Source organism: Schistocerca nitens, chromosome 5, assembly GCF_023898315.1.
Source record: "Schistocerca nitens isolate TAMUIC-IGC-003100 chromosome 5, iqSchNite1.1, whole genome shotgun sequence".
NCBI lineage: Eukaryota > Metazoa > Arthropoda > Insecta > Orthoptera > Acrididae > Schistocerca > Schistocerca nitens.
This window is the reverse complement of record NC_064618.1, coordinates 410,815,547-410,831,402: the sequence shown is the minus strand read 5'-3', so window position 1 is coordinate 410,831,402 and position 15,856 is coordinate 410,815,547. Positions and strand designations below refer to the sequence as shown.

Sequence of the window (15,856 nt, the reverse complement as noted above, 5' to 3'; positions counted from 1 at the left end):
CCACCTCTGGCTGCAACGATGATTCTAGACCATCTGCGCATTCATTTGAGCTGAGCTTGGATTTCAAACAGAGATGACGACATTCCATGCTACTTCAGCTCTGTGCCAGAGTTATTCAGTTGTTGTAGCTGGCAAATGGTCGATGTGACCCAAGAAGTTTCGGGAACATACTCGTAAGTGCTACAGTCGAACACCTCCTGTGTCGAGATTGATCAGGACAGCACGGGTAACATGCGGTCTTGCGTTATCTCGTTGGAAAATAAACTCAGTGAGATCTCGATGTAGGGCATATCCATAATAACGCCTGCTGTCCGAATAACCAGTTATGTGAACGAAAGGAGGTAGTATTGTGTACCCATTGGCACCCCTTACACCATGCAACGTATTAGGCTCGTATGGCCATTCTACCTTGGGACGTTCGTTCGTCTCGGACCCTCTACACACGGACACGTTTATCGAGGTGACGTATCCAGACGGGGACTCTTCTGAAAAGATGACACGGTGCCAAACACGAGCGCAGCATTGCAGTTTGGTGCACCACTGTCGGCGAGCTTCTCTCTGCTGTTCCGTTAGGGTAAACGCAATGATGATGGTCGTGTTAAAGCCCGTGGTGCTCCAGACGTAGTCGCACTGTCGTTGTGGTTATTTGCCTTGCTGCAGAAAGACCTATTTCTTGACTTCAGATACGCGATCTGGCTGTACCATCATCAGTGCCCAAAGAAGCATACGGGGGTGGTGTGGAAGTATGGAAACACCACGAGAAATGCATATATGCAGTGCTATTTAGGCAAGCCGGTTGCGCTGTTTTATTTGAGCATGGACGGCACCTGTTCAATGTCCACAATACGTTAAAGTCTCAGTCGTGGTCAGAAGAGCGATCTGTGTAGTTTTGAGTGCTTTGCTGGTGCTCGCATGATGGTTGCTTGCGTAAGCAAGGGCGTCGAAATGTTCGGTGTTTCCAGATGACCGTATCGAAAATTTATATCGCGTAAAGGGAAACCGAAAAAACATTATCCTCTATGTCGCAACGCGGACGCGAGTGTGTGTTGAGTGGTTGTGACAGATGGCATTGGAGAGAATTGTGACGAGAAATAAGAGAACGACAGGTGCAAAGTTCACTGCAGAAGTTGGAATCTCATTTGCAAGCCCTTTCAGCACCAAAACAACACGAAGGGAGCTCCATAACCAGGGAATTGCAGGAATAACTGGAATTCCAAAGCAACTCACCACTGACGCAAATGCCTGTACCAGGAAAACGTGGTGCCGTAGCAATAAAACGTGGTCTGTGGGGCAATAGAAGAAAGTCATGGTCGTTTGAGTCTTGTTTCTCACTGTTTCCAACTTCTGACAGAGTTTACGTCCCGAGAGTGAAACGTGATGCAGGTTCAATGATCGCTGTATTCCATAGGCCCATGTTTACTGTGCAAGGTAGCATTACTGCCAAGGATAGTGTGACCATTTCAGTTGATCATGTCCATTCCATGGTACAATGTTTGTTCCCCAGTGGGACGCTGTTTTCCAAAATGACGTGACTGTTGTCCACACAGAACGTATCGTCCACGACTGGTTTAGCGTTCACAAGGACGATCTTTTCCCTTCTCCCCTGGCCGGCACGGTTACCAGATCTTAACATTCTTGAGCCTTTGTGGCATAGTCTGCAGAGAATGGTGTGTGATCGCTATACACCTACACCATCGTTATTTGAACTTGCCACTATTTTGCAGGGAGGATGGTATAAGATAGCCTTGAAAACCACAAGCGTCCTGTTCTTATATATTCCGCGACAACTGGAAGCTGTTTTGAACACCGAAAGTTTTGCTACGCCATATTAGACGTGATACTGTGTTGTCTGTGGTGTTTCTATATTTTTGCCCACGTCTGTATCCTAGTGCCAATGGCCTTGCCGCAGTGTTAACACCGGTTCCCGTCAGATCACCAAAGTTAAGCGCTGTCGGGCTGGGCTAGCATTTGGATGGGTGGCCATCCGGTCTGCTGAGCGCTGTTGGCAAGCGGAGTGCACTCAGCCCTTGTGAGGCAAACTGAGGAGCAACTTGATTGAGAAGTAGCGGCTCCGGTCTCGGAAACTGACTTACGGCCGGGAGAGCGGTGTGCTGATCACATGCCCCTCCATATCCGCATCCAGTGACGTCTATGAGCTGAGAATGACACGGCGGCCGGTCAGTACCGTTGGGCCTTCATGGCCTGTTCGGAAGGAGTTTAGTTTTAGTTTCTGTATCCTAGTCATACTGGCAGCTTGTCGCTCGAGGCCGCTTAGTACTTGCATGGAGTATCGCCCTCTTGAACCAATCAATTCCATATTCTAATGACAGACGTGCGAACCCGACCAGCGAGCAGCAGTATCGGGGAACAATAAATCCCTCTCCCCAATGGTCACAATCCTGCCGCTGTCGAATCCGACACGAGGTAGAAGGCATTTCTCCTTCTTACACGGAGCATAACACGATCTTCTCACCAACAAATGACAATAAAACGCATCTTCTGAATGTGAAATCTTCTGTGTAGTCTTTCGTTTTATGTAGAATGTAGCTGGGATTACTCTTGCCTCCTTTGCGCGGTTGCACTGAAATGATAATCGTTTCCACATTCAAACACGTAGTACGCTTCACGCCAATATGACGTTTCTTGCTTGCCGTTATGGTCTAGCAGCCTGAACGGACACCAGTCTATATCGTGCTGGTAACAATTTGTAGATTCTTGTAGTCCAAAGACCGTGAAAAATATAAAATTTCCTGTGTGTGCGTGTACGAGGGGAGTTCAATAAGTAAAACACATTTTTTCTCGGTCAATTTCCGGAGAAAAAATGCGGAATTTCTTGTGTGACATCGTGAAATATTTCCGCTTATCGTGAAATATTTCCGCTTCGACCCCTATAGTTTCATGAAGTTCCGATAGGTGGCGGCACTATACGTAGCCTTCAAAATGGCGTCTATAACGGAGGTGCGTTCAAAGCAGATAGATATCATTGAGTTTCTTTTGGCACAAAACCAGAGTATCGCAGATATTCATGGACGTTGCAAAATGTCTACCAAGAACTGGCAGTGAACAATAGCAGGGTATAGCAAAATTTTCAACACTACCTTGAGCTGTAATTTCATTATCAAGTTATTGGCAACCGTTTACGACGATACACTTCATCATCAGGCCCTCTAAATACACAGTGGCACAATTTTCCCGAAAGACTTCAGTCAAAGTCCCACGTGAAAGTAACCGGTATCCACGTCAGCTCTTATAAGCAACCACACATGATGAGACAGCAAACGCTGTAGGTAGTTGCTAACAAGAGCTGATGCGGATACCATTTACTTTCACGTGGGGCTTTCTGATTGATAACTTTCGGGAAAATTTAGCCACTATGTACTTAAGGAGCCTGATGATTAAGTGTATCGTCAAAGCCGATTGCCATTAAACTGACAATGAAATTGCTGCTGATGGTAGTGATGCAAATTGTGATCCTCCTATCGGATATGATGGTCTATTCCTGTTTAATGAGGATGGATATGCCGAAAATCGCGGTAGGTCATTTGGCGAGGACTCAGTCATAGCAGTCTATCATCATCGCAACAAGGTGGCGCGAACGTGTCCGATCTTCCCCGTTCCGGCCGGCCGCACATAGCTGTGACTCCTGTAGTGTTGGAAAGTGGGGATACCCTCATTCGAGGTGATCGATGGATCGCAAATAAACACCTCGCTGCTCAACTGGGCGTTTCTGCTGTTAGTGCTGACGAACTCGTCCACCAGTTTGAATACGCAAAGGTGAGTACCCGCTGCATTCCTCGTCACCTAACTGAAGGCCATAAAGAGCAACGAAGGACCATCTATGCGGAATATCACGCGCGTTACGAGGCTGATCGTGATTTTTTTGTCAGATATCATCAAGGCGATGACACAAGGGTTCATCACTTACAATCCATAGAATGGCGACACTTCATCTCTCCACTGAAGAAAATGTTCAAAGCGACATCTCCGTAAAGTCATGGCGACGGTCTTTAGGGTCTCTGAAAGTGTTATTGTGTTTGATGTCCTCCCTGATGGCGCAAAGGGCAACTCTCAGGTGTATCTTCACGACATTAAAGAAATTTGTCGTCACCAAAATGTAAACGAACCTCTCCTTTTTCATGATAATGCAAGGCATCTATGCACACAAGGGGAACCCAAAACTTCATTAGATTGTTCTTCCTCGTCCACTCTATAGCCCGGATCTCGCAGATTCCGACTTCCCTCTGTTTGACCCAGTGAATGATGCACACCACGGGAAGCAGTAGGTGGGTGATGGGGAGGTTATGGATGCAGCTCCAACATCGGCCAGTAGAGTGGGCATACAGGCTCTTCCAGTAAAGTGGTGGAAGGCAGTTTTTGTAGCCAAAAAGATGGGGAATAATATGGTGTATTGGAATCTTCAATAAAACCAATCTGCATTCAGAAAATAAATGTATTGCATTAGTTATTAGACGCCTCTCGTACTTATGTGCCCCATATCACCTGGCTTTGGTACAACCCGCAGTACCCGATAGACACTGCACATTAAAATATGGTGGAAACAGAAAACTGAAATATTAGTACTACTATGATACTATTACTTGTTACCTTTAAAAGTGGAAACCGGTGCTGAGATTTACGCTGTTCACCAGCTTCGACACTCAAAATCAAATAAAATTTAGTGTGACACAATGTTTACAGGTACACCACTCAAGGTGTAACAATTGGGTAGGGGGGGGGGGGGCGTTTGGGGGGAGTGATGAATGCGTTTTATTCCCATCAATGCATGTGGCATTGTCTAGTGGCGAACTCGAGAAACACCAAGAGGCCCATAGGCCCATTGTATTAGGGATGGTGGTCATCGCTGTAAACCGATTTTCGCTAATATCGGGTCTTTTTCCACGACACTTAAAACCGCTCAAAATAACCAGTTTATGAAATAACCAATTTTCGGTTTTTATTCCTATTACTTCCTAGAATAGACGTAGAATCAAAATATTAAATTAAATAGACCAAAAAAGGAAACTTAGTCCCTCTGTCCTTCGTGGAGTTTCTCGAAAAATGTCAAGTGGTTGAATACTACAAGAAATAACCAGCATTCTCCCATTGATTCTTATTGTTTGAAATTCTGCTCAAAACTCATATTGTAATCAGGGTAAAAACTGAGGTTGAACTGTTTTTTCCGTGTTAATTTGTCAGTTTCAGGGGCTACAAGCAGATGCAGGCATATTATGAAGAGACAGGCACCAATTCAGCTGCTGTGTACTGTGAATGAATTGTTAAGTTTCTAATTTATTGCTGTTACCATAATTTCCAATTTTTGTTATTTCATAGAAATGACAGCCAAATGGTTAATCTTTTAAAGTAAATGATGCATTGTACTTCGTTGCTACGTTAGTTCGTAAGAATTTTTTCACGCGAGGCATGGTCCGATTGTGCAATACAACGGATGTCTGGCGACGACAGCGAGAAACTACTGTATATTCAAGGTGGGGTCAAGTCTTGCACACTGCACGTGCACGCGTGCCTTTAGCCACGACACACGGCAACAGAGACATTATTGTCTGAACAATGCTGTGACAGTTCTTTTGCCATGTGTTTATTGCTAGTTTCTGTCAGCACTGTTATTAAAATAGCACTGACCGCTTTTCCCCCATTCTGTGCAATAACCTTATATTTCAAACCAAAGCAAATTTTGCGAATAAAAATTAGTCATTTTTTAAAAAAAAGTTTACTTAACCCCTTCAGATTTGAATTTTTTTCTGGACAAAGGAAAATTTTTATTTGCCTGTTATTCCTTTAGGGAATTTTTTAATGATTTTAGATGCATGATTTATACAAAAATATGTACCAGAATTCAAAATACACTTTTGACACTTGGCTTCTTTTTAAGGACTAAAATAACTTATTTTGAAACATTCACTATTGTAATAAATAAACTGGTCATTCACTAATTACCACGCAAATAACAAAAATAATATTTAATTATGCAGTGGAACAGACAGGGTGACAATTATTGAACTATATGAAGAAAAGGAAAATTAGTTACAAAGTACGGCCTGCATACACTTTATTCAACGTATTAACGTCGCTACAGATATTCGGATTTAGGCTATGACATGTTCGATAAGTCTGCCATTACTGGCGATGATGTGGCGTGGACGAATTGCGAAATTCTGCATGACCCGCTGAAGTATTGGAACATCGATGCTGTCGATGACATCCTGATTGGCTTTTCTTCAGCTCTGTAATGGTTTTGGCGATGTTGCCCTACACCTTGTCTTTAATACAGCCCCTCGGAAAGGAGTCGCATGTGATCAGATCCGGAGAATATGGCCGCCTATCGAGGTCCATGCCAATAGCCTCTGCGTGCCCCAGAGCAGTATGCGGTCCCCGGCTTCGATGGGGACGAGCCCCATCTCGCTTGGATCACATCTCGTCGAAATCAGCGTCACTTTGGATAATGGGGATGAAATTATCTTTCAAAACCATCACGTAATGTTCGGTAGTGACCTTGGCATCAAGGAATACCTCGCCGATTATTCCGTGCTGGACATTGCACACTACACAGTCACTTGTTGAGGGTGAAGAGACTTCTCGATAGCGAAATGCAGATTCTTCTGTTTTTTTCTTTCTTTCACTTGCGCCTTTTTCCCGCAATGGACGCAGGGTCGGCGTGGTGACAACGGAGTTGGCAAGGTTAATTGAAAGGGGTGGCCGGATGCCCTTCCTGCCGCCACCCTATACCCCCCAGGAAGGAATCAGTGTACCCCAGCTGTCTGCGTCTAGTGTAAATCGTGAAATAGTGCAGAATGTCTGCGTGTCGTGTAACTGAGGTGGGATGTGGGGACCAGCCCGGTATTCACCTAGCGGGATGTGGAAAACCGCCTAAAATCCACATCCAGGCTGCCCGACACACCGGTCCACGTCGTTAATCCGCCGGTCGGATTCGATCCGGGGCCGGCGCCCCCTACCCGAGTCCAGGAAGCAGCGCATTAGCCCTCTCAGCTAACCTGGCGCGTTCGCGAAATGCAGATTCTCAGTCCCACAAATGCGCCAATTCTGCTTACTGACGAACCCATCAAAATGAAAGTGGTCTTTGTCGCTAAACCAGACCATACTAACTTCCATCATGCCCCGTGGACAACCTTGCAATTTTAACGTCCTAAGGCAAACCGTTCACAAGTTATGACGATTTTACTTCATATGGTTCAATAACTGTCACCCTGTAACTAACCGACCACTTCCGCTTATCCTGGCGGTCAACAAGCTCCTGCGCAATGCTACATTGACTAGTTGACATTTTTATGCTGATGCCCAACAGCTGGCAGTACTTGCGCGTGATGAAAAGATTGAACACTCAAAAATACATACATGAGATTTCCATTGGGAAAAAATATCTCTGTGTCAGCTAAAACACAGTAAAAGTTAATGTACTGGCCATTAAAATTGCTACACCACGAAGATGACGTGCTACAGGCGCGAAATTTAACAGACAGGAAGAAGATGCTGTGATGTGCAAATTATTAGCTTTTCAGAGCATTCACACAAAGTTGGCGCCGATGGCGACACCTACAACGTGCTGACATGAGGAAAGTTTCCAACCGATTCCTCATACACAAACAGCAGTTGACCGGCGTTGCCTGGTGAAACGTTGTTGTGATGCCTCGTGTAAGGAGAAATGCGTACCATCACTTTTCCGACTTTGGTAAAGGTCGGATTGTAGGCTATCGCGATTGCGGTTTAACGTATCGCGACACTGCTGCTCGCGTTGGTCGAGATCCAATGACTGTTAGCAGAATATGGAATCGGTGGGTTCAGGAGGGTAATACGGAACGCCGTGCTGGATCCCAACGACCTCGTATCACTAGCAGTCCAGATGACAGGCATCTTATCCGCATGGCTGTAACGGATCGTGCAGCCACGTCTCGATCCCTGAGTCAACAGATGGGGACGTGTGCAAGACAACAACCATCTGCACGAACAGTTCGACGACGTTTGCAGCAGCATGAACTATCAGCTAGGAGACGATGGCAGCGGTTACTCTTGACGCTGCATCACAGACAGGAGCGCCTGTGATGGTGTACTCAACGACGAACCTGGGTGCACGAATAGCAAAACGTTATTTTTTCGGATGAATCCAGGTTCTGTTTACAGCATCATGATGGTCGCATCCGTGTTTGGCGACATCGCGGTGAACGCATATTGGAAGCGTGTATTCGTCATCGCCATACTGACCTATCACCCGGCGTGATGGTATGGGGTGCCATTGGTTACACGTCTCGGTCACCTCTTGTTCACATTGACGGCACTTTTAACAGTGGACGTTACATTTCAGATGTGTTACGACCCGTGGCTCTACCCTTCATTCGATCCCTGTGGAACCCTACATTTCAGCAGGATAATGCACGACCGCATGTTGCAGGTCCTGTACGGGCCTTTCTGGATACAGAAAATGTTCGACTGCTGCCCTGACCAACACATTCTGCAGATCTCTCACCAACTGAAAAGGTCTGGTCAATGGTGGCCGAGCAACTGGCTCGTCACAATACGCCAGTCACTACTCTTGATGAACTGTGGTATCGTGTTGAAGCTGCATGGGCAGCTGTACCTGTACACGCCATCGAAGCTCTGTTTGACTCAATGCCCGGGCGTATCAAGGCTGTTATTACGGCCAGAGGTGGTTGTTCTGGGTACTGATTTCTCATGATCTATGCACCTAAACTGCGTGAAAATGTAATCACATGTCAGTTGTAGTATAATACATTTATTCAATGAATACCCGTTTACATTATTTATTTCTTCTTGGTGTAACAACTTTAATGGGGAGTAGTGTATTTACGATTTGTTTACTCGGTAATTAGTAAAAAATAAAAAGAGACATGTTGTAACTGAAACCGAACAAATGCCGAAACATAAACGGCTTTTTCTGTCCCCACATTGTATCCGCCGACTCGTAAGAACTGCTGTTCCCCTAAAACAAAAATTGTAACCCGTAGCGCCCGATGTTGAGGAAGTTAGCCGTGTTAGGTAGTGAGACAGGGGAGGAGGGAGAGGTGTGGGGCTCACCGTGGCCGCCGTCGCAGCGCGGCGGCCGCTCCTTGGGCTGCGTGGTGCCGGGCAGCAGGCGGCCGGCCGGCGTCACGCACCAGCAGTAGCCGGTGGCGTCGTGGCACTGCACGCGCGCGTACGTCCCGTCCGGCTCGCAGCGGGGCACGAACGGCGCCGGCGTCTGCGGCGCGCGCGACAGCCCCAGCGCGAACTCGCGGTCGCTCCAGCACAGCCGCGCGTCTGCCGACACACACGCAGGCACACATCAGCACACCAGACAACAACTAATATGTCCTCTGCTTTTTACGATTTACATAAACCATCGGGTTGATGGTATTGACAGCGGCCTTAGACTGTTTGCCGATGATGCTGTAGTCTACAGGAAAGTAGTATCACAAGAAAGCTGTGAACAAATCAGTGAGGATTTGCAGAAAATAAATGCATGGTGTAATCTGTCAATATTAGTAGGTGTAACCTACTGCGTTTAACAAGGCGAAAATCCCCATTAATGTATGAGTACAAAATAAATGATCAGTCTTTGAAAGCGGTAACATCAGTCAAGTATCTGGGTGTGACTATTCTTAATGATCTCAAACGGAATGATCAGATTACACAAGTAACGGGTAAGGCGAACTCTAGATTGCGGTGTATTGGTAGAATCCTGAAGCGATGCAGTCATTCAACAAAGGAAATAGCTTACAATACGTTAGTTCGTCCAGTCTTAGAGTATTGGTCGTCTGTATGGGACCCTTACCAGTTGGGTCTGCTTCGAGAGATTGAGAAGGTTCAAAGAAGAGCGGCAAGATTCGTGACTGGTACATTTTGCAATCGCGAGAGCGTTACGAATCTCATAGAAAGTTTGAAGTGGGACACACTTGCAGATAGACGGCACGCTAAACGGAAGGGGCTGCTCACTAAATTCCGAAATCCGATCTTCACCGAGGATGTAGAGCATATATTATTACCAGCAACTTTCAAATCGCGCAATAATCACCATTCAAAGATAAGGGAAATTAGAGCTCGTACTTAGGCGTTCAGAGAGTCGTTTTTTCCTCGTGCGATCTGCGAGTGGGACGGAGGGGGGGAAATATGACTTTGGCGCGAATTGTGCCCTCCGCCACACACTGCTTGGTGGATAGCGGAGTGTAGATGTAGAGGTAGAAGTTAGTCCTCGTCAGGCCACGCCACTCTATTACGAGCAGCCGCCTTAGGTTGTTTGCAGATGATGCCGTCGTTTATCGTCTACTAAAGTCATCACACGATCAAAACAAATTGCAAAACGATTTAGAAAAGATTTATTGTCTAATAAAGTAGTCAGAAGATCGAAACAAATTGGAAAACGATTTAGAAGATATATCTGAATGGTGCGAAAATTGAAAATTGATCATAAATAATGAAAAGTGTGAGTCATCCACATGAGTACTAAAAGGAATCCGTTAAGCTTCCGTTACACGATAAATCAGTCAAACCTAAAGTCCGTAAATTTAACTAAATACCTAGGAAAAACAGTTACGAACAAGTTAAAGTGGGAAGAACACATAGCAAATGTTTTGGGGTAGGAAAACCAAAAACTGCGTTTTATTGGCAGAACACTTAGAAAATTTAATAGAACTTTTATTCATTCTGGATTTGGAACACTGCGACTGAATTGCTAAAGGTTTCGGGAATTACTGCAACCAGTCGCCGTTTTTTATTCAATTTTTACGTATTCATGACCGGTTTCGAATCGCGTGGTGATTCATCATCAGATGGTACAATTTGTTTTAAAGTATTGTGGGGGTCGTGATCTGTGGCACATATAGAGACGAAAAAGTGAGCACTGTATGTGGGAAGAATATTAAGATTGTAAGATTAATTTGATGGTATTACTCACTGTTTTTATTCTTGTGGTAAGCACTGCTCTGGAGAACATATTGTATGCTTTCCAGTATCATTCAATGTTAAGTGAAACAGGCACTTCTCCACCAGTGGCGACAAAACGAAAATGAGCAAAGAAAATCTCTGCCTCCACAAACAATTTGGTGACAAAACAGCCACACCCTTTGATTTGTTTGTATTTTGTAAAGTATGTAGGAGTCTCCCCATTTGGGGAATGTTTTCGTGACGTTCCCCGGGTGATGTCATTTTGGAGTACATGGTGAATCAACAAGGGGACGACGTCAACTCCTACATTCAGTTTGTTTTTCCTCGGCACGATAGCATCTAGCAGCAGGACAATGCAACGTGTCACACAGCTAGCAGTGCACGTGAGTAGTTCGAAGAGCACCAGGGTGAGTTTACCGTACTCCCCTGGCTCCTAAACTCCCCGCATTTAAACCTAATCGAGGGTTTGTGGGACCTCCTCGATCGGGCTGTTCACATCATGGGTGCTCAACCGAGACACCTAGCGGCATGAATACACATCCCTATCAGTATCTCCATAAACTCACTGAGTGTATTCCTGCACGTGTCGCAACGATCCACCCTGAAAAAGGTGGTTATTCAGGCTTCTGACAGGCGGTCAGCTGGCCGCTGTGGTCGAGCGGTTCTAGGCGCTTCAGTCCGGAACCACGCAGCTGCTACGGTCGCAGGTTCGAATCCTGCCTCGAGCATGGGTGTATGTGATGTCCTTAGGTTAGCAAGGTTTAGGTAGTTCTAAGTCTAAGGGACGGATGACCTCAGATGTTAAGTCCCATAGTGCTTAGAGCCATTTGAACAAGTGGTCACGTTAATGTGACTGGACAGTGTAAGAATGGGTATCTGTAGAGTCAGAAGTGAGAATATTCAGATTACGTTTTTTTCTAATCTGGCTCTCATTCATTTTTGCAAGAAGTTTTATACAAGCAGCCATACAGGTTAACAAACGCAATACAACGGCAACGGTAGAGGGTCTCATGAGCGCCTAGTACCAATTCTACGTCTACAGCACTCCAAAGAGACGAAGGTGCCCTTTTAAGTTGAGCTTACAACATCAACATTAACACTAGCACAATTACACTGATGAACCAAGGATTATGAGCATTGTTCACCAACTCTGAACGCCGCCTGGTTGGGTTGCAAGCGGTAACGAAAGTACTGTGTGCCCAAAATGAAACTGGCCTTTCTTCGCTACCATCAAAAACATGCTGGAAATGGCCACCGTCGACATCGACACAGGGCTGTGCTTGGTTTATCAAACTGTGAGACAGACAAACATAGGTAGAGGGAAGAAACAGCGAAGAAACAATGGATAACAGAAGAAATACTTCAATTGACCGTTGAGAGAAGGAGGTACAAAAATGTTCAGAGACCTTCAGGAATGCAGAAATACAAGTCAAAATTCAAATGGCTCCAAGGACTAAGGGACTTAACATCTGAGGTAATCAGTCCCCTAGAACTTAAAACTACTTAAACCTAACTAACCTAAGGACATCACACACATCCATGCCCGAGGCAGGATTCGAACCTGCGACCGTAGCAGCAGCGCGGTTCCGGACTGAAGCGCCCAGAACCACTCAGCCACAGCGGCCGGCACACAAGTCACTTACGAATGAAATTAATAGATGTGCAGGGAAACCACGGCGAAATGGCTGCAGGAGGAATATGAAGAAAAGCGGAAAGGAAAGGGTCGTCGGAAAGACTGATGCAGCTTATAGAAAAGTAGAAACAACCTAACGCGATATTGAAAGCAACGTCATCAACATTAACAGTGCAAAGGTAATTCCACTGTTAAGCGCAGAGGACAGGTCGCATACGTGGAGAGTGTACAGTGAACGCTTCTATGAGGGGAAGGACTTGCTTGATGATGTGATAGAAGAAGAAGTGGGAGTCTACGTGGAAAACATTGGAGAGCTCTGGAAAACTTGATCAAGTAAGACAGAAAGGTGGATAACATACCATCGGAATATCTTAAATTATGGGAGGAAATATTAACATAACGACTATTCAAGTTTATAGGCATAAACTTTGAGTCTGGAGACATACCATCCGATTTTCCGAAAAATATAATCCACATAATCCAGAAGACAGCAAGAGCTGATACGTCCGAGAACTATCGCACAGTCAGCTTAATGGGTCATGGATACAAGTTGTTGAAAAGAATAAAGGACAGAAGAATGGGAAAGAAATTTGAGAATCTCTTCGGTGACCGTCAGTTTGGCTTTAGTAAACATAAAGGCACTAGACAGACTGTTGTGAAATTGCGTTTATTAATGGAAGCAAGACAAGAAAAAGACTCGTTCATAGGAGCTGTGGACCCATAAAAGCATTTGGCAATGTAAAATGTTACACGATATTCGAAATTCTGAAGAAAATAGGCGTAAGCCATAGAGAAAGACCGGTAATACACAGTTTGCTGAAAACCTAGAGGAGACAGTAAATGGAAGACTAAGAAATTGGATGTCGGATTAAAAAAAGAGGTAATACAAGATGTAGTCTTTCGCCACTACTATTCAATTTGTACATCAAAGAAGCAATGACGGCAGTTTAGATAGTTTCAAGAGTGGGATTAAAACTCATGCTGAAAGGCTATCAATAATAAGAGTTGCTGATGACGTTGCTATCTTCAGTAAACGTGATGAAGAACCCCAGAACGTACTGAACGGTGTGAACAGTCTAATGAGCACATAATACAAACTGAGTCTAAATCGAAGAAAGACGAAACTAATGAGGGGTTGCATAAATAAGATCAGCGAGAAAATTAACATCAAAACTGGTGACCACGAGGTTGATGAACTTAGGGAATTCTGCTACCTTCGAAGCGAAATAGCGCATGGCGGATTAGGCAATGAGGGCATAAAAAAGGAGATTAGCACCTGCAAAGAGCGCATTCATGGCCAAACGAGTCTGCTAGTATCGGCCTTAATTTGAGGAAGGACTTTCGGAGAATGTACGTTTGGAGCACACCAATGTACGGAATGTGGACAACCAGAAAAAAAGAGAATCGAACCATCTGACACTTGGTGCTATAGAAAGATGGTGGCAATTAGATGGACTGTTAAGATAAGGATTGAGGAGGTTCCCGGCAGAAACGGCGAAGAAATGGACTCACGTGAAACACTGGTAGGAAGAAGGGACTTGATCATTGGAAATGTGTTAAGACATCACGGATCAATTTCCACGATACTAGAGCGAGCTGTAGTGGGTGCAGGGGAGGACAGAGATCGGAATACATAAATACACAAATACATAATTGAGGGCCTAGTGTGCGAGAGCTACTTCAAGATGAAGAAATTGGCATAATCGAGGTATATGGGAATTTGGCCGCACCGAACCAGTTAGAACCTCGATTTAAAAAAAAATGAAAAAAGAAAGAAAGAGCTGGCCCTGCAATTTATAACAAATGTCTGGAGAAGCAGAAGAAAGAATGCAATCGCATCATTCGGAATGAAGTGGACCATCCCGTGAGAAATCTGCCTGGCAATGACAGAAGTAGGATGAATTACTTCTTTCATAGAAGCCTGTTATGAACAAAGCATAGGCGCTATGTTTTGATCGTGTGTGATACAAAAACCATCTTCAAGAGTTTTCTTATGGATTTTGGGTTCACCTCTTACACCTTCGTCACAAATCTTTTTGGCTATTGTTATTACACTTGGTGACAGCAAATACCAATTTAACTATGACTGATTAACTAGAGTCTCACACAGGTTTCGTATCTCAATAAACTCGTTTACGAGGCCTCTATTACTTTCTCATTTTGGCCCAAGATGCTGAGAGAGTGAGGAGAACGCCCTAGTGTTTGTCGGGGGAAGGGAAGAAGGCGTGCTACATAGGTATAAGAAAGTAATGTTCTCAAGCACGATCCATGACCAACCCGCGTCTTTGGAGTTAGGAAACATACACTCCTGGAAATGGAAAAAAGAACACATTGACACCGGTGTGTCAGACCCACCATACTTGCTCCGGACACTGCGAGAGGGCTGTACAAGCAATGATCACACGCACGGCACAGCGGACACACCAGGAACCGCGGTGTTGGCCGTCGAATGGCGCTAGCTGCGCAGCATTTGTGCACCGCCGCCGTCAGTGTCAGCCAGTTTGCCGTGGCATACGGAGCTCCATCGCAGTCTTTAACACTGGTAGCATGCCGCGACAGCGTGGACGTGAACGGTATGTGCAGTTGACGGACTTGGAGCGAGGGCGTATAGTGGGCATGCGGGAGGCCGGGTGGACGTACCGCCGAATTGCTCAACACGTGGGGCGTGAGGTCTCCACAGTACATCGATGTTGTCGCCAGTGGTCGGCGGAAGGTGCACGTGCCCGTCGACCTGGGACCGGACCGCAGCGACGCAGGGATGCACGCCAAGACCGTAGGATCCTACGCAGTGCCGTAGGGGACCGCACCGCCACTTCCCAGCAAATTAGGGACACTGTTGCTCCTGGGGTATCGGCGAGGACCATTCGCAACCGTCTCCATGAAGCTGGGCTACGGTCCCGCACACCGTTAGGCCGTCTTCCGCTCACGCCCCAACATCGTGCAGCCCGCCTCCAGTGGTGTCGCGACAGGCGTGAATGGAGGGACGAATGGAGACGTGTCGTCTTCAGCGATGAGAGTCGCTTCTGCCTTGGTGCCAATGATGGTCGTATGCGTGTTTGGCGCCGTGCAGGTGAGCGCCACAATCAGGACTGCATACGACCGAGGCACACAGGGCCAACACCCGGCATCATGGTGTGGGGAGCGATCTCCTACACTGGCCGTACACCACTGGTGATCGTCGAGGGGACTGAATAGTGCACGGTACATCCAAACCGTCATCGAACCCATCGTTCTACCGTTCCTAGACCGGCAAGGGAACTTGCTGTTCCAACAGGACAATGCACGTCCGCATGTATCCCGTGCCACCGAACG

General features: G+C 45.9%; 1 protein-coding gene and 1 pseudogene across 3 annotated transcripts in view; one reads left to right on the top strand and one right to left on the bottom strand.

Moving 5' to 3' along the window:
- The window catches only part of LOC126259995 (SPARC-related modular calcium-binding protein 2), an 860,600-nt gene that overhangs the window by 223,477 nt on the left and 621,267 nt on the right, over positions 1–15,856 (bottom strand). For all 3 annotated transcript variants that reach the window (XM_049957136.1, XM_049957139.1, XM_049957137.1), the window contains exon 3: positions 9,067–9,288. In XM_049957136.1, coding sequence (XP_049813093.1) covers positions 9,067–9,288 — 222 coding nt within the window. The remainder of the gene's footprint in view (positions 1–9,066; positions 9,289–15,856) is intronic.
- On the top strand, positions 1,891–2,008 carry LOC126261334 (5S ribosomal RNA; annotated as a pseudogene).